This window comes from Hydra vulgaris, chromosome 03 (genome assembly GCF_038396675.1).
Source record: "Hydra vulgaris chromosome 03, alternate assembly HydraT2T_AEP".
NCBI classification, from domain to species: Eukaryota; Metazoa; Cnidaria; class Hydrozoa; order Anthoathecata; family Hydridae; genus Hydra; species Hydra vulgaris.
The window spans coordinates 41205672-41228437 of record NC_088922.1 but is presented as its reverse complement, the minus strand read 5'-3'; the positions used below and the strand labels follow the sequence as shown (position 1 = coordinate 41228437).

General features: G+C 28.3%; 1 protein-coding gene across 1 annotated transcript; it reads left to right on the top strand.

Moving 5' to 3' along the window:
• The first annotated feature begins 650 nt into the window (after positions 1 to 650).
• On the top strand, positions 651 to 20225 carry LOC100202721 (protein PBDC1). The gene is made up of 9 exons (XM_065793237.1): positions 651 to 799; positions 1591 to 1662; positions 1946 to 2005; positions 6683 to 6723; positions 15312 to 15363; positions 19477 to 19524; positions 19724 to 19791; positions 19877 to 19920; positions 20010 to 20225. Exons 1-9 carry the CDS (start codon positions 770 to 772, stop codon positions 20123 to 20125), a joined length of 531 nt encoding a protein of 176 aa, XP_065649309.1. The 5' UTR covers positions 651 to 769; the 3' UTR covers positions 20126 to 20225.
• The last annotated feature ends 2541 nt before the right edge of the window (positions 20226 to 22766 follow it).

Sequence of the window (22766 nt, the reverse complement as noted above, 5' to 3'; positions counted from 1 at the left end):
CCTTCTAAGGCTTCTAGATAGATATAATTCTGTTTTCGCCAACATAACTTTTTTTTTTTTTTACAAATTTGTCAACTGAGACGATGGTCTTATCATCTTGCCCAGTTAATTTCAGTTATATTTTACAATCAATATCAATAAAATATAAAATAACCACTAATTATAAGATAATCGTAGCACACATATATAAACACATATATAAATATAAAAAAACATATAAATAAAATAGCCAAGTAATTTTATCTTTATAAATATGAATATAAGTAAATGCATTTTTATAAATACAACCGTAAACATTTTTAGCTACTGTGAACATGAAAAAATTTCGATACATGTAAAAGTTTTAAAAATAAAAGGTAGACAAGAGCCAAATTTTAAAGGGCCACCGAGTCTATAATAGGATTGAGGGCACCGAGTCTAATAAAGCGTTGCAGAAAATACAGAAAAATTATTAAAATGGATGAGTTTTAATCTACAGGCTACTGGTTGAATCGTGACACTACTGGGATCTAGCCCCCTTCCCCTAGTCTTAGAATGAGTTTTAGACGTATGTTACACTTTTCCACTTATTGCTACATATTTTCCGACTTATTAGAATTTATAAATAAAATTATTAAAAAAGGATTATAAAAAACTATCCGCGTAACTGGTTGCTTTCAAAATGGGGTTTCTCTAGGCAAACAAGATAGAAACGCGTTCCTAAACTAATTCCGTCGGGTTTACGGCACAAGATTTGGTAGCACGTGAATGAATTTTACATAGCTATAAAATGGATATAAGCCAACAAATCGATAATTTGGTATATATATACACATATATATTTTTTGAATCATTTTTTATTTATATTCAAGACATTTTTTATTGCTCTTCTTATATTCTAATCTAAATCAGAAAAAAAGCTAAGCAATAAAAGTTACTCTTTTAATGATACAGTAATAATTGAATTTTCCATTGAGTCAAACAAAATTGAATAAAGTATTAAATATTAGGATTAGAAATTTTCACTTTGAATTTAAATTTGTTTCTCTAACAATCGTTATCATTAACGGCAACAATAGCAAAAAACTTTACCCTAAATAAACACTTTTTTTACTTACTTTACTTAAACAAACAAATTTTTATTATAACTTAACAATAAGTATTATTAATACTATTACATAAATTTAGCACAGAATTTACATTTTTTGGAATTTGGGATCGAATTACTAACTCTTGAACAGATAAAAAGCAATAATGAGTACTAAATAACTTTGGTAGATTTTATACTAAACAGACAATTGTTAAATACAAAAATGACAATATTTTTTAATAATTTAAAAATAAATACACAGTTGATTTCTAGGTGCAGTTAGGACTGTGTTAGATTTTTGAAGCATTTACTGATGTCAAAATAAATACCTTTTCTATCACATTTTGCAAAACAAAATACTAACAAAAAACACTTTTTTACTTATTGTTTCATTGTACTAATTGATATTATAATTCTTTCTATTTTCATGTTAGGAAAATGTTATATAGATGTGTGTTTGCGTTTTATCTTAGTAATCAGCAGAAAACATGTTGTTTCATTTAGTTATTGTCATTGTCTAGAAATTTTCAAACAAAGATAAAACTATAAAAGATGTAAATACTGATGACACGGCAAACAATTATGTTAATGATGTGAGTCATTTGTTTTCTATAAATTGTTTAATTGATATTAATTATATTTATATTCAACACATTCAAAAAAATTTAAAGTTAATATTTCAGTTCAGTACTTTTTATAAATATTATTAAACATGGTAAATACTATCAAAGATGGTAAGTTGCTTACCATCTCCTATATTATTTATAATGCCATGTTGTAAGGTTTGTTAGTCCTTGTATCCTGATAATCATTATTTTTAAGTTGCATAAAAGCATTTACATCTTGCTTGATAGTAAGAATATTTTTTCTTTCAAGTCATCTGTGGAACTGTTATGGGCAATGAAAGCTCACAAGCATGCTGAAGTTTACATGAAGGTTTTTATTTTATTTTACTATTTTGAAAAAATAAAACAAAAAGGTTTCAAATAATTTGCATTTTTAAAATTTTGAATCTTTGTCAAATTAATTAGAACCAAATATTCTTATTTTTTTAATTTTTAAAGGAAAGGAGTAATTTATTGTTTAAAGCTTATTTTAAATGTGGTTAATGTTAGATAATTTACAGTCAAACAAGTTAGATAATATTGTTATCTACAAAGTCATTACACTTTATCTACACATATAAAGTATATGCACAAACCGCAATAGATATTTTTACATCTTTAGTACATATACACACCATAATGCATTTTGTATATATACACACTGTAATACATTTAATAAGTTTATACAATACATTGAAAACATATATATGCTACAATAGATTTAGTTCATACACATAATCTAAAATGTTCTGTTTTTCTTTCAACAAATTATATTGATCATCTAAAATCCTAGATTTGATTTTTTAAGTCTACTGTTAAAGCATACCTAGACTGAAAGCAAAACTGGGGGAAATTTGTTTTAAAATATTATTTTGAAAAATTTGCTGGAAAAACTAGAAAATGTCTGCGTTTCAGCATCTTTGATGCTGGAAATCTTTGCTGCATCTTAGAGCATCAACCAATACTGGCGTACCTTTTTCTAAACTTAATTCTAACAATTGTGGTTCTGAATTTTCTCTATCAAAAACATCAGATAAACTACATTATTTTTCTGAAACCTTACTCAACTTTTTGCTTTATGTATTTTTTGCTTTTAATATATAATTTTCTATCTCTTTGTGAGTAAATATTTGCTTTTTAGATAATGATTTTTGCACTAAAAGAACTTCCTAATCTGTTATATTTAAAAATAAAGTGAACATTTGTAAAAGTGAATTATTGAAACTAAAGCTCTGTTTTTAATATATAGTAATAAATATTGTGACAATTAGACATAATTATTGATGAACAAAAAGAAATAATGAGGTTATGCATAAAACCGTAACATTTGGATTTTTTTCATATTTATGTTAGACAAAATTAGTATTGTTATTTCAGTTTGTATAAATATGGAATTAGGTAGAGAGAAACAAAAAATTAGCGGAAATAAGCGGGTGCAATGGAACTCTATTTCTGATCACGTGTTTAATATTAGGTTGCAACAACTTGGCCATGGCTTTTTAGATGTTTTAAGAACATTCAAATTTTTGTATGTTTCTATGTATGTTCAAAAAATTAAGTTTTAACACGCTTCAAAATTAACTTTGTAACATTTGTAATTAAATGTTTGTATATCCGCAAAATGCTTTTAAATAAATCAATGATTTACTTTTATTGATTGTTTATAAAAATAAAATTAAAAATTTTTTTTTTTTGAAAATTATATAAAGTTGAGTAAGTTTTATAAAAAAATTATATAAAGTTTAGTAGATTACATAAATACAGATAATTTTTTATTATTTAAATGTAAATCTTTTAAAATAATTTTTACCATTGATTTTACAAAAACAAAACGACAACTGTATTTTTAATGAAATTCAAAAATATAATTATAATTAAAGTTAATAAAACTAATAATAAACATGCAGGAGCTTACAGGTGATTGAACACAAACATACATATAAATAAAGTGAACTATAAGCAGATGAACACCGCACCAAAGGGTCAAACAAATTACAAACATACATTTATTAAGTGACTTACAGGTAATCCAGCGCCACTCCAGAGGTCCATACAGAACACAAACATACAAATATAATAAAAAGGCTTATCGCTAAACATAATCAGTGCTATTGTGAAGCAGTTCTGCTTCTTCTTTATAAATTATGTTTACCTTTTTAGTTTAACTATAAAAGTTTTAAATAATTTGATGCAATAAAAACTTGCTTTTAGTTTGCATAATACAAAATAAAATCATAATTATAATGTAATATGCCTCTTATATATTTATGATATATGTTGTAGTATAATAAACCAATAGACTTAAGCACATTGTACTTGTTAGGTTTATTGAAGACATGTAATCATGTTGCTGCAATCCTTTTTCGTATAGTCTGCTGTTACAAATGGCTTTAGGAATGTAGCTTGCATTAGTTTAAAATCAGAGTGGCTTCTCAACTGTACCATAGTAGAACCAACAAAAATATGCTACCTAAAATTTAAGCGTGATGAATTTGGTCAGCGTAGAAGAAAAAAGTGTTCACTAGTATTAAATGAAAAGCATAGTTACAAACCATTAGTAAACTGCGGCTTTTAAATATTAAAGACATAGTATTTAAATATTAACTTTAGGCTTTTAAGTATTAAAGACTTAGCAAAAGCAGTTAAAACTGTTGCTCCTCATAGCATTAAAACTTCTGTTGTACCTAGATCTGACATTTATTATATGAAAGAATTAATTGTGTCTGCAACTGTTACCAAACCTAAAATTTTGACCATGAATAATAATATTGTTATGTTTGACAATTAGTTTTCGTGAAAATAAATGACTAAAATAATAGTTACTGATATAGAGCTTATCAAAACACAAATAAGCTTCGGTTTAATTTTTGAAAGCGAGTCCATCCATGGTCAAAACACAAAAGCTCATGATGTTTTTTAAAAAAAAAAAGTAAAAAAACTTATCATGGGCATTGAAGTTGACAAGTGGTCATTACACCATAGTATTTCAGGGCTACCTTTTGTGAACCCAGATATACCTGGATTGAAGTTGGGAGAGCAATAGAAATTGAAGTAGTAAACTAGTTTTTTAAAGTTATGAAATTTTTCTATAAAAATTTGACTATAAATGAATGTGTATTTTTTTCAGATGTTGAAATGCCCTATGTAGGTGGAAGCCCTGGTATAATTGTCAGATGATTGTGTTGTCCACCAGCTTAGAAATAAAATATCCATTTTCTGTTAACCATACAATACCATGAAGTCCTTATATAACTCTTTCTTATATTAAAAAATGTTTAAATAAAAGGTTTGTCATTAACAAAAAGCATAAATATTATACTCTGTGTCAGGTTTAAATTGAAACTGCTAAGATGATCAATTGTTATTTTATAGTATGGACAGCTCATGGGTATATAATTGATAAAATTGCATTTAATGAAGCTGGTTAGTAGAGTATAAAAGTTGATTTATTTAAGTACAACAACGATCTTTGTAGATTCTTGACTGATTGGAATATTTTATTGTAAAATGAAAATCTGTGTTCTAAACCATATAATCCTTCTGGTTTAAACAAAATATTTATGCAATATACACACACACACACACACACACACACACACACACACACACACACACACACACACATAGGGCTTTGACGCCAAGGTCAAAAAATTAGCTCCGGCTCCATTAAAATTTTTGGCTCTAGCTCTTGAGCGGCTCCAGAAAAAACAAATCAAAAAAACAAAATATTTTATAAAATTTTTATAAAATTTTATAATGGTTTAAGTGAGAAACGTAGGTTGCTTGATATAAACTTACGTGCAGAAAATAACCTCTCTACACTCGCTTGTGAGAAAGCCATACAAGTGAATACTCCTTTTTGGATATTCTTTCCTCAAAAGCTGATTTTACTTTTAAATGTTCTTTTTCTTCCATAACTTTACAGTCATCCATGAAGTTTGTATTAAGAGTTTTTTTATTTAAAAAATTAATATTGGTTACACTTCTCCTTTTTTCTTTTTTAATCTTTTTTTATCAATCAACCTTCAAGGAGTTGACACTGTTTGTCGAGATGTTGACAAGCCTTGACTCTACATATGCCCAGAACGAATAGTCAAAATGTGACAAATCTGAAGATCTAGGTGGCCATAACAATATTGATCAATGTGGCAGATTCTCCTACTATTGTCAATCCAGGGCTTGGCATTGTTCTCCAGGATTGGAATGTTCTTCTAATTGCTGTTGACTTTCTTATCAAATGAAAACTAGTGGCAATTTAAGACCATCAGAAGAAACCAGATCAATCATAACTGAAGCTGGATGTTTAGTCTTGAATGTATACTCTACGTGCTCTGGAACTGTTTGGACCGGTTGTTGACTAATATAATGATTGGTTCTGCTGTTTGACACAACTAGCAGTAAACTTTAAAGTAAATTTCTCATCTGGGAAGGGTATGGTCCTTAGTTTCTTGATAAGGAGATAAATCTTTTAAATTTTTTATTTATTTTTTGACACTTAAGGATACTTTGGTGTTTCTTAATTCTTGCCCTTGACTTTATGTAAATATCCTTTCTAACCACATTTCTGATAGTGTAATCACTCACTTATAGCTCTTTAGCCATTTTCCTTATTGACTTAACTGGATTCCAAGAAATTTGGTTCTTGACAGCCTTGATTAATTAAGGAGTTTTAAAAGACTTTTTTAAACCACTGCCAAGCTTTCTCTTAACACAACCAGTCATTTGAAAACATTTAATGACAGTGTAGACTTTACTTGAAAGCTTGTTTAGCATCTTGAAAATGTCTTTAGGGGTGGTGCAAATCATGGCCAGGTCAACAATTGGTTTGTTTTAACTAGTCATTTTCACTATACATTTATATATAATATATATGTATAAATATGTATACATATATACATTATATATATATATATATATATATATATATATATATATATATATATATGTATATATATATTATATATATAATGTATGTTTATTATTATATAATTTTTTTATATCATTGCAGCTGTTGAAGGCAGTTGACTCTTCCAAAGTTAAACTTACAAAGTAAGTCTAGACAATTTGTTTATGCTATTTAACTGAAGATCAGACCAGGTAATACTTTTATAATTGTAGTTACAAACTTCTCTCTGGAACACAATGAAATAATTTGAGCACTTTATTACCAGGGGCGTGGTGGAAATTAATATTGAAACTTCTCGCCTATGATGCAAACACTCTACCATTACACTGCTATCTCATTTTTAAGTATTGATGTTATTTAAAGTAGTTGACTTGATTTATATGTATGCACTTAATAAAAAAGTTGATTGTGAAAACTTTAGCTTTGGTGACTCAAAGTTTGTGCAGGTTTTAGTTCAAAAAGGTTTAGGTTAGGTTACTATCAAAAACGTTTACTATCATTAATTCCAAATTTTTGTATTTTAATGTTTTATTAATGTTGAGAGTATATGTGTATTAAAAAAATATTCTATAGTGTTTAAATGAATCTATATATTAAAAGCTACATTTCTACTGCTTAAAAGCACCCATTCAAAACTTATTTAATATACATTTAAGTAAGCTAAAATGAAATGCAATCAAACATCTTACACATATTTTTGTTGTATGTCTATATATATTAGGATGATTTAAAAAACAAAAACTGCTTTTTTTTTGAAAATGTCTGCTGATACTCCCTAAATGTGTTCTATATAATAAAATAATACTGGATTTAACTAATCTTTTTAAAAAATATATATATTTTTAGGGGTTGCTACAGACCTCTAAAAATTTCAAAAAAAATTAATCATTTTATAATTTATTATTTTTTAATTTAGTGAACAGAAAATGTTTTTTAACTTAAAACAAATAATAGGGAATTTAACAAGATTTTTTTATATTCAATTTTTTTGCAATGTTTTTTTATAAAATGATTATAATTTTTGAAATTTTTTTGAGGGTCCATAGCTCCAAGGAAGTGCTGCTAAGAAGTGCTACTATATTGACTATCTTATAGCCTGCTACTACAAGGAAGTGCTGGTACATCGACTTTCTTATAGCCTGCTGCTACAAGGAAGTGCCACCACATCGACTGAGGGCAATCTAACATTGAAAAAAAAATTTTTAAACCTATTTTTGGTCTGGTTATTAGCATTCTCTTTAAAACTACAGTTTATGGAAGAAACTTTTTGACTACCATGCAAGAAATTACTTTGTATTAATAATATAAAAGTCTATCATGTAGAAAGATTCAAAAACAAGTAGCCCTGGGTATAAAAAGCTTTTTTTTAATTGTACCTAAGACCATCAACTTTAGTACCTAGGGCCACTCTCTGAAAATTATGTTTAACTTTATAAATAATTGATAACAAGGATTGATACATAAGTTTTATTAAAAATTTATTTAATCTTAGATTGTTTTCAACAAATTTATCTAATGTTCTTAGAATTTCCAACATTTAAAAATGTTTAGTCTTGATAGTTTATGTTTGATGTTAAGCAAAATTGACAAATAAGTCTACAAGTTCAAATAAATTTTGATCAGAAAAACACACATATGGGCTTAAGTACTAGCAAACTATATGGCCCTAGTTATAAGACTGTGTTTGTTGTATGTCTAGAAAAACACACATATGGGCTTACACACATAATAGCGTCACAAAAAAACATGATCTATTAACAAACCCAAATAAAGAGGAAATTTATTGAACATCACATTTAGTACTTAAGTAGCTAACAATATATTATACAAAAATAATAATTGCTAACAATAATTGGTTTTTCCAGCTCAATGAAATACACAAATTTTCTATAATTATATATGCTGACTCTCATGCAAAAGTTTGGTTTTAACATTATAGTTTGCAATAGCATTGCAATTTATATAATTTAATTTCTTTGAAGATTTAATAATTGTTGAAATTGTTATTTAACTTTAATTGTGAAACATCACACTTTGTATAAAAGGTTTGAAATTAAAAAACTAATGATTTACAGAAAATTAATAATTGCAGGAAAAAAGATAAGCAAGTTATTTCATTAATGTCACCGGGAAAGAAAATATTATATTTTATATAAAATGTTTAAATGTTATACAAAACATTAGAAAAAAATGTTATTAAAGTAAAATGTTAAAAAAATGTAATGTTTAAACTATTAAACTGTAAATCATTGCAGTAATAAGATATAAAAAATCCACTACAAAAAATGGTAGATGGTCACCATAATCACAGATAGTCAGATCATTTGAGGATGTTCAAAATAAAATGAATTATACAGGTCAACACTACATAAAAAGATAAAATGCTAGAAAATTTGCTGATGGAAAATTTGAAAGTAATCCATACATTTTGAGTTCAATAAAAAAAAATTTCACAGAAAAACGACTTTTAAAAGAATATTGCATTAAAGCTTCAAAATGTGGATACAGTTTAAGTACAGATAAACCCTGGAGTCTTGCATATGAGTTTGCATTGAAATTGGAAAAACAGCTATCTCATTCAAAAAAGGTTGTCCATATTAAGAATTGAAATACTGCTGAATCCAGTCTTATTTCATGGCATGCCAAAACTTGCATTAAATATAGATGGATCCACATGATTTATGGGATTTTAGTTATGCAATTTATTTACACAAAAAAAGAAATTTTGGAAAAAAAGAAAAATTGGATTTAAGAATCAATAAATTAACAAATTAAGCTTTTCATTAAGACAGTGTTTGTAAATATAAAATATTATATACAAAGTATAAAATTTACAAAAAACATGAAAAAACATAAAAAATATATTGAACTATTCTAATAACAATTAAAACAAACACAGTATATTAAAATAAACACAGTATATAATAAAAGCAAACAGTATATTTACAATATACTGAGAAAAGTAAAATTTTATTAAGTAAAAAATAAAAAAAACACTTCCATTTATCAATATGAATCTTATAAAGTTAAAAAACAACCAAATAAAATCTGAATCGTATAAAATTATTTCAAACAATAAACTACGTATCTGTTTTATGTATTTTTATTTTATCATTTTGTTTATTAAATGTTCTGAATTATATTTATTTACAAATGAATTGGTTTATTTTTATTTACAATACATTTTTTTTATTTACCTTGAAAATTTTTAAAGGTAAGAATAGTTATCATTTTATCATTTATAATGTGTATAAGAAATCAAATTTTACCAATCCTTTGCTGGATCCCATTGAATCTCACAGAAATAAAAAAAATGTTAGAAAGAAAAACAAAGCTAGTAAAAACTAACTTTTGACTGCATTTTTGAAATTAAACCAGGATTTATCGATTGGAAATAGTAAATGACCGGGGTTGATATTTGATTAGGGCTGGGTTTGATAAAATATAGCCGGGGCCGCGTTTGTGACCGGGGCTGCATAAACAATTATATATCCTAAAGTATTTTTGTTTATCAAAAATCATGTTATATTTTGTATATATATGTGTATATAAACATCATTATGATCAACATGATCATCATAATCATCATTACCATCATTACCATCATGATCATCGTCATCATCATCAGACTTTAACTTTCCTCTTTTAAGCTGTTTCTCTAATATAAACTATCTAAAATCAATCTTTCTTTAACTAAACCTCATTCATACAATACATAAGGCACTCTCTTCAAGTTATCTTACTTATATCACTACTGTTTTCTCCTGAAGCTTCTACCTCTCTACACGCTCATACCTAAATCACTTTAATCTTCTCTAATAAATGTTGTCCAATAAGGCGCTTTTTTCTAATCTGTCTAAGACTATGTCTCCTTTTCTTGATGTATTAGAGTCACACCACACATTCATCTGATCATCTACTAATTTGGCAAATACAACACCATATAAATACTAAAGTTTATATAAATATTAAAGGATATTGTTTGCTAGCATCTAAATAAATAGCAAAAACTTATGTTTATGCCCATAGTATGTATGCATAAAGCGCATCTTGGAGTTTCCAGAAGGAAGATGATCTTGGATTATCTTCCTTCTTGAATAAAAGCTTGGAAACTTCTATTCCTTCTCTTCAATATTAAGTCAAGCCTCATTCTACTCTGCATTTTTTACCATCTTAAGCAGTTGCTTTATTAAACAGTAATCATTTTTTTGATCTTTTTTACAAGAACATCTCTCTTATAAACAAATGTCCTTTTATTATTCCAAGGAGACAATAAAAAAAGATCCTGTCTAATGTTAAGCTTCATTATTCTAAGTTTACTAAACTTAGAATAATGAAGTTATTGTTTCTTATTTCTCTTGTTTCTTATCTCAGATGTTAGGATGTAGAGACTTTTGGTAAGTCTTTAACAGTGTCATTAACTAAAGTAAGTCTAACATTTAATCTCTAATTCATGGGTCTGAATTTTTACTTCTCCCCAGAATAGGACAGTGTTTTTTGCAAAAAAATCTTACTCTAATTCAACTCTTGAATCTAATGGCCACACTCTTCCTGCCTGTTAAATAGATTAACCCATTGTTAATTATTAAAATCACTATGGCTTCCAATGCTAAAGTTAATTCTCAGTTGAACACTTCTGCAGTTTGTGCTCCAGACAAGATTTCCATCACAGTCTTAAAAAAGTGTTCTCCAGAATTTTTGCTAAACTTTTAAAAAGTGCTAAATAAATGGTTCCAATTTTTTCAAAAATCTAAAAAAACACATTGACCTCTCCAACTATTCTATGATTAATCTTCACTCTATTATTAGTTTCTTTATATAAGGTTTTTGAGATTATTAAATTATTTCTTTCTAACTGCAGAATTAAAGTTATTCTTGAAGGCCTACACTCCACTTTATTTCAAGTAATTTTAAGGGTACCACAAAATTCTACCTAAAAGCACTTTGTAAATGTTGTTACACCTGCTTTATCTGCCAAGCTTGAACCACTCTCCCATTGTTGTAAAGTTGCATTTCTTTTTTCTACTAATGCTATCATTGTCAATGTTCGATAAACCAAAACTCATTCTAACTTGGCTTCTTATTCAACAAGTTGCATCCTTTTACTGTATCTGTCCCTTCATGCTATAAAAAATTTTATTAATTCAGTTTTTTGTCCTTGCACATCAAAAAGCCTTTTAACTCTTCCCCATTTTTGTGTTTTCATATTTAATACATCCTGCAACTTTTAAAGTCTTCAGTTAACCATTATCTAGTGTTTTAACCTGTTGTCTATTTTAAAGTAACTCATAACTTAATTGTGGTTGCTTGCAATCTTGTTGAAAGTAAACTAGAGTTTAAAAATATAAAAATATATGCTAGTATGTAATAAATAGTAAATGTAAACTTTAAATTAAATTACAAAAAGTCTTATAATTTTTTTTTAGCCCTGGCTATCAACCCCTGCTAAATTTTATAAATTTGTCAGGGCTGGGTTTGCAAAAAGTCTCATTTTCAGCAAGGGCCCGAGCCCTGGTCACTTACTTTTGGGAAACCAGACACTACATCGAATAATCAAATGTTGACTATTAACAAGTGCAATTCGGACATATTTTACAATAATGCTAAAGTTTTATTGCAAAAGTTCAAGTACCTTATTAGATGTGAAATGTTGATGAAACAGGGATTACAACAGTTCAAGTGCCTTAACTTGTTATTGTTATTATAAAAAAAAGGTAATCAACAAATATCTGCTGTCACCAGTGCTGAATGTGGAACACTGGTGACTATGTACAATGCAGTGGTACTTCAGTATTCCATTATATATATTTTCAAGGGTTCAAAATTTTGGAAATATATAAAACAGTGGTGCATTCTTAAGGTAGGTGTCCTTGCAATTTTTATATAAAATATATAAAAATTTGAGCAAATATATAAATGTTTTAACATTCATCTAAGGATGCTTTTAGTTTTAGGCAATCATGAGTCGCATTTGAATGTCAATTTTATTGATGCAGCAAAAAAAAAAAAGTTTACTTGCTAGCTTTATTGCTACTTGCATCACACAAATGTCAACCATTAGTTGTTTGTAATTATGGAACTTTTAAACGCTTTTATAATTGTGAAGTAAATTCTTGGTCAATGAAAGCCTCAAGCAAAACTTACATTATTGAACTGAAAATAGAAGAAAGAAAAATGTTTTTTAAAATAGAGTTATATTTGCCTAAGTACTGAAATAATCAGTGTTATTTCAATACTATTGTTGGTTATTTCAGTACAACTGCTGCCTATTTTAGTACAGCCGCTGGTTAATTCAGTAAAACTGCTGCTTAATTCAGTACAACTGTTGGTTATTTTAGTAAAACTGCTGGTTAATTCAGTACAACTGCTGGTTATTTTAGTACTAAAGTTTAAAAAAATAGTCCTTTAGTTGAATTTTTCAATGTTGCCATGAGTGTATTTTACAGTTGGATGAACATTATGTCAGTTTTTTTTTTTAATAATTATAGTATTAAAACATATTGTGATGCTTTGGAAGTAAGTACAGGTTTTCTGAAAAGTCAAAAAATGGTTATTTTGGTACCAATCTCCCCTAAGTATAGAAAATAGGGTGTTTAGAATTACATTTTTACATACTGATTGTTATCAAAATTCATACCTCTATTTTTAGGTTCATATTTAATTGAATCTTGATAGACTCTTAAACTTTTTTTTCAACATTTTTAGATTCACTTTTTTAGTTTTTTTGCCTTTTCCCATTTTATATTATATAATCATATGTTCTTATGATACTCTATTGCAGATTGGTCCCATTTTTCTTCTAGTAAATACTTTTGATGTTTTTTTTATTTTTGTAGCTATTTTCATTGTTTGGGACTTTTTGTTACACTTCCAATCTATTAGGTATACACCACAATAGCTATTTGCCTTTTTGTTTTGTTACCTGACAGGCTAACAAACATAAGATTTCCATTTAACTTAAAATTAGTCCTGTAACCTGCTTTAAAGATTTTTTGAAGTTTTGGTAATAATGTTGGGATCCATGGTAGTGATATAGCTAACATGTTTGCTTCATTAAAAACTTCTATCTTAAAATCTTTCGTATCTTAAAAACAATTTTACTTCTAGTGGGGGAGTGGAATGAAGTGTTATGTCAATTATGAAATTTTTAAAAAGCTGCAAGAAATCGTGATTAAGATGATGCATCGTCATCAACTTCCTTTTCATTGGCTAAAAAACCCAAACATCTGATCACCAATTTCTTTTAAAAACATGCTTAGAAACTTGTAGGTTTGTACTTCTGAAATTGGCAATTATTATTTGAAATATAATAGTCAAATATAACTCCATTAAAAAGGCAATCATTTCCAAGTTAACTAATCTCTAATCACAAGGGAGGCAATCGGATTTTACATTTAATGACTTAATGCCAAATAAAAATCACAGGTTTTAAATGTAAATATTATTATTAACAACAAATTTTGGAGTCTTGGATTAGCTAGAGTTGTTGGTTCACTACCTGCTAAAAATAACATTGAGTTTAGAAAGTAAAAAATAGTTACTCTGAATAACGAGTTACTCAGAAGACATTGTGTGCATTACTGCTGATGGAGCAAAAACATGTACAAATGTGTATGAATGCAAAGTGCAAAAATATATGCAAATGTATATGAATACAAAAATGGAATGTTAAAGTAATTGGAATCAATAGTTTTGCATTTTGCATGACATTCATGTTAATTTCTGTTGAAGAAAAACTTGAAAAAAGTGTTTAATAAAGCAATAAAAGTGACGATAACAAAGATACAAGCACTGAGGATAATGTAAACATAGCCAATAAGGGTGAAGGACAAAAATCAGGAGTTTTTAATTTGTAATGAGTGGCAAGACAGATAAAGTGATTGCTGGTTTGCAACTGTTAATCGTTAAGGCACATAAAGTTATGATATTGCTCTGTCATTCTTTGACAAAATAGTGATTAAACTCTCTAAAAACACACATTAGGAAAAATTAGTAACACCCTTTCACTTATACTCAACTCCTAATCTTGCTGGAGTTGCCCAAAAATTGCATTTGCACGTTGCTGAGTACAAAATTGAGATAAATGATAAGCTGTTTTATGCAATTTTATCTACTTTAGCATGTCTCATGATGGTAAAATTGGTAGTGTTGTCAGTCATCGCGACACTGTTGTTCATGGTAACCTTGGAGACACAATTAGGCTTTTAAATTAAACGCTATGTTGGCACAGCAAATAAATGACAGAAAACTTTTGCTGCACTATCTGTACAAGGACCGTCAATGACTCAATTAGCAAGCAGACAAGCCTTTTTTGTCCACCAGTGTTTCATCTGTTAGCAGTTCTATTGAAGGCACTGCAAAATAATCATTGAAAAAAAAGCTTAGCGCAACAATTTTGATAATAAAAATAAAAACAAAAAGCAAGGAAAGATACAAGGTTTTGAAAAAAATTAATCTGCAGATAACAACTCTAGAAAATCAAACATTTATAATTTTTTTAATTTAAAATGATATAATTTTCAAAAGTAATAATATCATATGTTACCACTCTATTCGTGATATGAAAATATCACGAATAGAGTGGTAACATAGTAAAAATGTTAAATGCAGTAATTTTTTGTTTTTCTTGATTTTTTATATTTTTGAATTCTTATAAATTTTACTTAAGAATATAAATAGTATAAATTCAAATTATTATTATTTGTTAACTTTTAAAAAAAATGCTTTACAGGTACGATGATTTGATATACCGAATGTTTAAAAAAGACTTCAGTGATATTAATGTATGTATTTTTATTTTTTTAATGTTATGTTTTATTCCAAGCAGTAATATTAAATCAAAAACTCTAATCAAAGTTATCCCACCTGTTAATTCATAAAATAGCATTTTTGGTATAAAAGTATAGTCTTTATGGTCTCCAAGTTTTGAAAAAATAAAAAATAAATAAATTATAGGTACGTGTTTATAACTTTCAGAAAAATTTAATGCTACCATGGTTACCAGACCTCCATTCTGCTTCCGTTAAAATTTCCAAAATAGCTATAAAGTGAAGTATAATCCTCATATCAATATAGTTCTAATTGATTTTATAAAAAAACAATTAACGTATTCTGATTCCTCATCTTAAAAAGTATACTGGTGCTAATTTTTAACTTCATCACATGTTTAGTTAAACAGTGACTTTTAAAACTAAAACTATAGTAGAATCAAAATGGCAGCCAATTAAAAATTGTCCTAAATAGCTGATTTTAAAGTAACAATATCTCCAAAACCCATTTGATATCAGTGCTTATTTTTTGCAATTTTTGCATAAGATCAATTTTTTCAAAAGTAGAAAGATCAATTAAAATAATAAAAGTAAAAACATTTATATCTTAATAGCTTTAATCTCAAAAATAAATACTTATATTACTATATTATTAAGTCAATTTGTTTGTTTATGCAACACAATGATTGCAAAAAGTGACTAACGGAGCTGTCCAGTTACGTAGACCTGGGAGATGTGAAAATAGTAGATAGTAGATGGTGTCATTGGGTAAGAATCATAAATGAATGTAAAGACTTTTGTAGGAGGAATAAACTTTTAGGACTCAGGGATTGGGTGAACAATAACTCACACTCTAGTCATCCTAAACAAAGGATAAAACAATGGTCTATGAGTAAACAAGTCAATATAGATCCGCTGGTTTATTAATGGCAACCGTGGCTAAAATTATCGCACCATACAAAAACAATAAAATAAGTAGATAACAAAATATTAAGTAAAATGATAAAAAATGGTAGTTCAGGCAATATAAAAAGAAAAAATAGAATCATAAATGTGGTACTATTATGGTCTAAACTCTAGATAATAAATTGAAAACCGATAATCACCCGTGTAACATAAAAGTATATAAATGTCATTAATGTAACAAATTCATAAAATAATGCTCACAAAGTGCTATAATTCATGGGTGTAAGAGGTAAAAAAATGTTGGTACCATTATAACCAATCAGAGTTAAGTAGTGGATGAATGGTGATCCCCCTCCTCAAAAATGCACTGCGATCACCAATGATGTTTCGGGGAGCCCGAGATCTGCACTAATGCCACTCGTCAGGGGCGTGTCCTTGCAATAGATCTCACCGCCTACACTCTACGTCATGCTAGTCAATATTGCAATATAATAGGACTACACTACAAAAACCAAAAATCCAAATTCCTATCCCAGTTTTTAATACAACTCCAACATTCTTAGAGATCTCATGAGGGTGGTGAGGGATGCACGTAGTGTGGCTGTATATTTGTGTATAAATTCACGCACTCACAACATAAAATATACAAATATCCCTATATACATACATACCTGTATATATACATGCACACATACATACATACAAACATACATACATATATACATACATACACATAAACATATATATATACAAAATAGTGACAATAAAGCATATAGAATAGTGCATATAGTGACAATGACAACAAAAAAATAAGCATATAGTAACAATGACAACAAAATAAATAATAAGCAGCAGATAGCACATAGTACTTCAAAGTGACTTACCATTTTTATGATTACAATATGTCTAATATATGTCTAATCTATGTACATATATTTATATATAACAATCTAGGAATTCAGGACTAGTAATGATATGAACTAGGATAAAAATAGTATGTGGTAAAGGTATACAAACATAATGTAAAATTTAGTAAGATAATAGTTCAGAGAATATAAATCTCACTAGCTGAAAATAGTAAGGTAATAACAAATTGATAGATTGACAACTATCAATTTGTTATTATTGATCACCATTATCCACTACTTAATTCTGATTGGTTATCATGGCACCAACATGTTTTTACCTCTTGTACCCATATATTTTTATGCTTTAGGAGTTTTTTATTATATATTTATTTTATTCTCGGTACTTAAATATTTTGCTGATACACAGGTAGTTGTCAGTTTCCTATTTTTTACTGTTTAGTTCATTAATTATATGACATTTATAAACATTTTACAGTTCTATATCAACACTATAGCATGGTGGTTAGTGCGCTGCGTCATAATCTGGAGATTCAGAGTTTGAACCTTGTAGAGCACACATATTTTGTTTTTTCTTTTTATATTGCCCGTACCATTATTTATTACCATCTTTTTATTTACTTATTTTATCATTTTATACTGTATGATATTTTTTGTCATGATAGCCATCAATACACCAAGGGATTTATACATACTTGTTCCCTCATCGACCATTGTTTTATCATTTGCTTAGGATGACTAAAACGTGAGTTATTGTTCACCTTCTCCTTGTAGTCCTTAAGTTTTATTCCTCCTACAAAATAATCTTTACATTCATTCATGATTCTTACCTAATGATATCATCTACAATCTACTTCTATATTCACATCTCACAGGTCTACATAACTGGATGGCTCTATTGGTCACTTTTTGCAATCATTGTATCGCATAAACAAATATATTCTTTGTGGCTGGTGAGTCCCGACTTTTTCTAATGTACACCACAACGACAAAACGGACATTAGGCTATCCCGCTATATTTGGTTATGGCGCTCAATAACCTAATGACTACACAGACACTCACGCACACGTTCATTCGGAAGCTCCACAATGCACGTCGGATCAGCGCTCGCTGACTATGTGCTCAGGTCTAAAATCTCACTCCATAGCGCATCATTCCACACCAGCACAGGGCAGTACCTCTTTTGGCTAAGATTGATGGCTTATGGCCTACGGTGACTAATGTGTGCATTCGATCAACAGTCTCTAAAATCAGTATATCAAATATTTGTTCTTTGTTACATATGATCTACACACAGAGTTACTAGAGTGTTAGTTGTTTCTCCCCTGCCCCCCGAGCATCTAACTTCATTCTTCCCCTTCACCAAAGTCTTACCACTCATTTTATATTTTCTTATTATTTTTTATTCAATGACACCATCTACATTCTGTTTTTATTTTCACATCTCCCAGGTCTATGTAACTGGGCGGCTCCGTTGGTCGTTTTTTGCGATCATTGTGTCGCATAAACAAACAAATTTGAAATAAATACTTATTTAAATAAATAATTACAATATTATTAATTCAATTTGAAATAAATACTTATATTACTGTATTATTAAGTCAATTTGGAATCGAATTGAATAATAAACTGTTAAGCATTTTACTGTATTATAATAAACACACCTGATATGCTCGTCAGTATTAACAATGCTATTGATAATGCTCGTCAGTATTAACAATGGAAATTCTTGCTTTTTGACAGATTTCTTTCCTCTGGTTAAAGTCGATAGATTTTTTTGTAATAGCCTCCTAGGAGGCTGTCACAAAATTCTTATAAATTACTATTAAATGGGATTTCGGTACATATAGCTATAAAAAATCACCAAATAAACATGAAGCTAAATTAACTGAAGAAGTATTCGAAAAATCAACTCTTAGCATAAGATTTCTGTAATAATATTATTGTAAGTTATTTTAGTTATGCTATGAATATTGTTAAAAATTTTTCCCATCTTTTCAAAATTTATCTTTTTCCATCGCGAAAAACACGACTATAAGATATCTTTTTTTTTTATGTAGAATTACACTTTTACTTGATGAGAAATCGGTTAGCAACTAGCTAACATTAGATTAACAGCCGTTGATTACGGTGGTCGCTATTATAATCTGGCCAATAACTAGTTAATGACAGCTCGTGACTATAAAGTAGGCCGTAACTATGTAAAGATGATGTGATTTTCATGGGCTGTAATTTTATGGTCAAGAAGTTCAAATTTTTTATTAGATCAGATAGATAAATTTTTAAATGCAAATGTTTTTTATAAGTGCTTAATACTTTTGCTTAACATTCAACTATATCAAGCTTTTTTCACAGGTAGAACAATTGGATGAAGATATGTTTAAAAGCAAAACAGCCAAGGAAGTAAGCATTATATAAACATCTGTTTTTGTTTATTTTTTAGAAATAATCCAGCTACACATAACATATTTTAAAAGTAAGATCGTCAAAAAAAAAAAAACTTTAAGACATGTCTGCTGTCATGTTTGTTGTGTTTGCTGGAAAATAATTGGTTTAAGTGTTTGAATTAATGACATCTAATAACATCATTTTTATGTATTAGAAATGGCGTCCCTTCTGCGAAGATTTCAAAGGGAAAATTGAAAGTTACAACTTTGGAACACTGATAAGGTTGATAAATAAAATTAGTACTGATTTTGTTACAAACTCGTTGATATCTACAAGTTTTAATTAGATAAAAACTTATTTATTTAAGGAAAAATGTTCACGAAGATTATAGCGAAGATAATTCTTTTTTAAGTAAGTTTTCATTTCACTCAAAGTGTGCAAGTAATATAGAAAGTCTCTTAATGCTGAGCTTAAATGCTAACTTTTTTTTGTTGCTTTAGCCACAAGAATCCAGTTTTTAGCGGTGGAAATTGTTCGTAATAGGCACGGGCTAAACTCTTTTTATAAAAATGTCAAGGAATCACAAATTAGTTCAGAACCTCTGCCTGCAGATTGAAGAATTTGGGAGATAAACGTGATTAAAAAATATAAACGTGATTAAATTTTGTAGTCTTTACTTTTTTTTTAGTTTTCAAAGCAACACTTACGAACGCAAATGCTGTATTTTTTATTTTCGTTTGTCTAAACAAATTTGAAAAGAATATTGTTATTTGTTCGATGACCCAAAGTTCGGCTCAGTGTCCATTTCACTAAAAATTCAGTCATTCCGTATTGGTTGTGATCGTGCTTTTCATCAGACTAACTTCTTTTGCTTTCGGAGTTATAAAATAAATCATAAATATATTAAAACTATAACTATATATTAAAACAAGGAATATATATTTTTTTTCAATTTCAGAATTTTAATTAGCTTTTAAACTAATAAAAATTTTTGTTCCATTGCTTTCCGATTCTTTATGAGTATTTGCTCTAAATATTTGAATCGAGTCGAGACCATTATTTATAATCTTTTGATGCTGCTATTTTAAAAAATAGCAGCATCAAAAGATGATAATGGTCTCGACTCAATTCAAATGTTTAGAGCAAATACTCAAAGAATACAAAAAAATATCAGTGGATTAGTTAATTAAAATGTTTTTTTTCCGTTTTCAAAAACAAATAAGTAGGTAAGAAGCTGACAATAGTCAGTAACATCGACTTTTATTCAATTTATCATAAAGATTCTCAAAATTTGCTATCTAAGCACAGGGGTGCGTACCGCAAAACAACCGTACTCAAAAACCTCAAGCATTAAAAAAAAACTACGTTAACCTCTTAATTTTGCAAATAAATACTTATAGTAATAAATGTTCACCCTATATCTCTTTATTATTTAGAGGAGAGTGGGGCACCTTGACACACTTTTGGTTTTTGCTTCGTAACAATTTTTTTAATACGCCTTCTTTTTACGCGATTGGTTTAATTTGTAGAATAAACATACCTACAAAATTAAATTTATAAATTAACAAAATTAACAGGTTAAACGCGTGAGACTATTTAAAGTAAAACTAAAAATTTGTTTCACGGTACCCCAACCATGGGGTGCCTTGAAAGCATATACTCTATGAGCTTCATAGCGAAAGTATAAAAATAGAGAAAAGGCAGATTTTTACTTGAAATATAGTGGCAGAATAGCTCAGTTGGTTAGAGCGTCATACGAAAATTTAAAACCTGGAATGTTGAGTAATACGAGTTCAAATCCTGCCACCGCCAATTCAGCGCTTGAGTAGTACTTCTGTACTTAAAAATGTTGGTCAATAAGGGACGCTACTTTGGATTAGTCTTAATAACTATTTGTGGCTGTTCCTAGGCTGAGCCAACAATATCTACGGATATAAGAACATTGTATAGAAAAATATAGCATAAAAATAAAAACAAATTATTATTTATAACCCAAATAATGTATCCAATAGTTCAAGTCACATTTTAGAACGCCAGATAGTACATCGTTTTAAGTGTCATTCTTGAGCGTTAATAAATAATGGCTTTGTATTGGAAGGGGATCTCCTTGTATTACATTTAAATAAATCTTTCAAAAATTGTTCATAAATATAAAAAAAAATGATTTTTAGATTTGTATATGATACAATGGAGTAGTATTTTACAGTTTAGCCCCCCCCCCTTCCCCCACACAAATGATGTATCGAGTTACCCCATTGTTATATGGATTATGGCTAGACGTAGAAAAAACTTTTCTCAGTCAAATATTTATAAACCTAAACAGCACCCTCAAAAATGTAGGAAAGTATTGTTGTTTTTGTGGTATATTTTAATCAAATTCACTTAATGCTGTAAAAAACAATCGCAAAAATTAAACCTGTCATTTCAAAAAGGGCACAAGTCCATTTACTAAAACTTTTCAAAATCAACAAAAATATGATTTTTTATTTTTTTTTATAAAAAAAACAAATCTTACAGAAATTTTCAATTAAAACTTGTAAACTAACTGTTAAATGTTTTGGACTTATGTCCTTTTCGAAATGACAGTTTCAATTATTTTCTACATTGATTTTTTTAACATACAATATCGTATATTTATCTAAAAACAATACTTAAACACAATAGCAGAGTTGAAAAAGGAAACTTTCAAAAAGTATCGCAATATTGTATAAAGCGAAACCATTTTTAAATATTGTCAGTTTATATATAAATAAAGCAGGGGCTGTCTTCAATGGTGTTTTATCCTTATTTTAGCAAAGAAAGCCATAAATATTTTTTTGGTCCAATCTTCGATTAATCGTTTCTCTATCCTTAAATAGCGGATAAATTCCATTATTTAAGCTTTGACCGATACAAAATTTTACTGCCTTTTCTATTTGGAAGTGTATTGCATCTATGAACTTTCTTCCTATTGTTGTCTTTGGCTTGCTTTTTGCACGCACAGATTGTAATTTTCTCTTTTAGTTAAAGTTTTAACTTCAATTGCTATGTATATTTAATTTAACTCTATCCAATAAAAAAATTTATTGTTAAAGATTTACCATTTATCAGTCGTTCGCAATACTAATCTATATACCAAAACAATTTTGCAAGTTAAAACTTTGCTTTTTAATATAGATTTAAACAAACTTTCTTTAACAAGTTTTTGCAATTAGAACAACAATGTCTAATCCCTTGTTTGAAACACGTTCCACTGTACGAACACGTTCCACTGTACG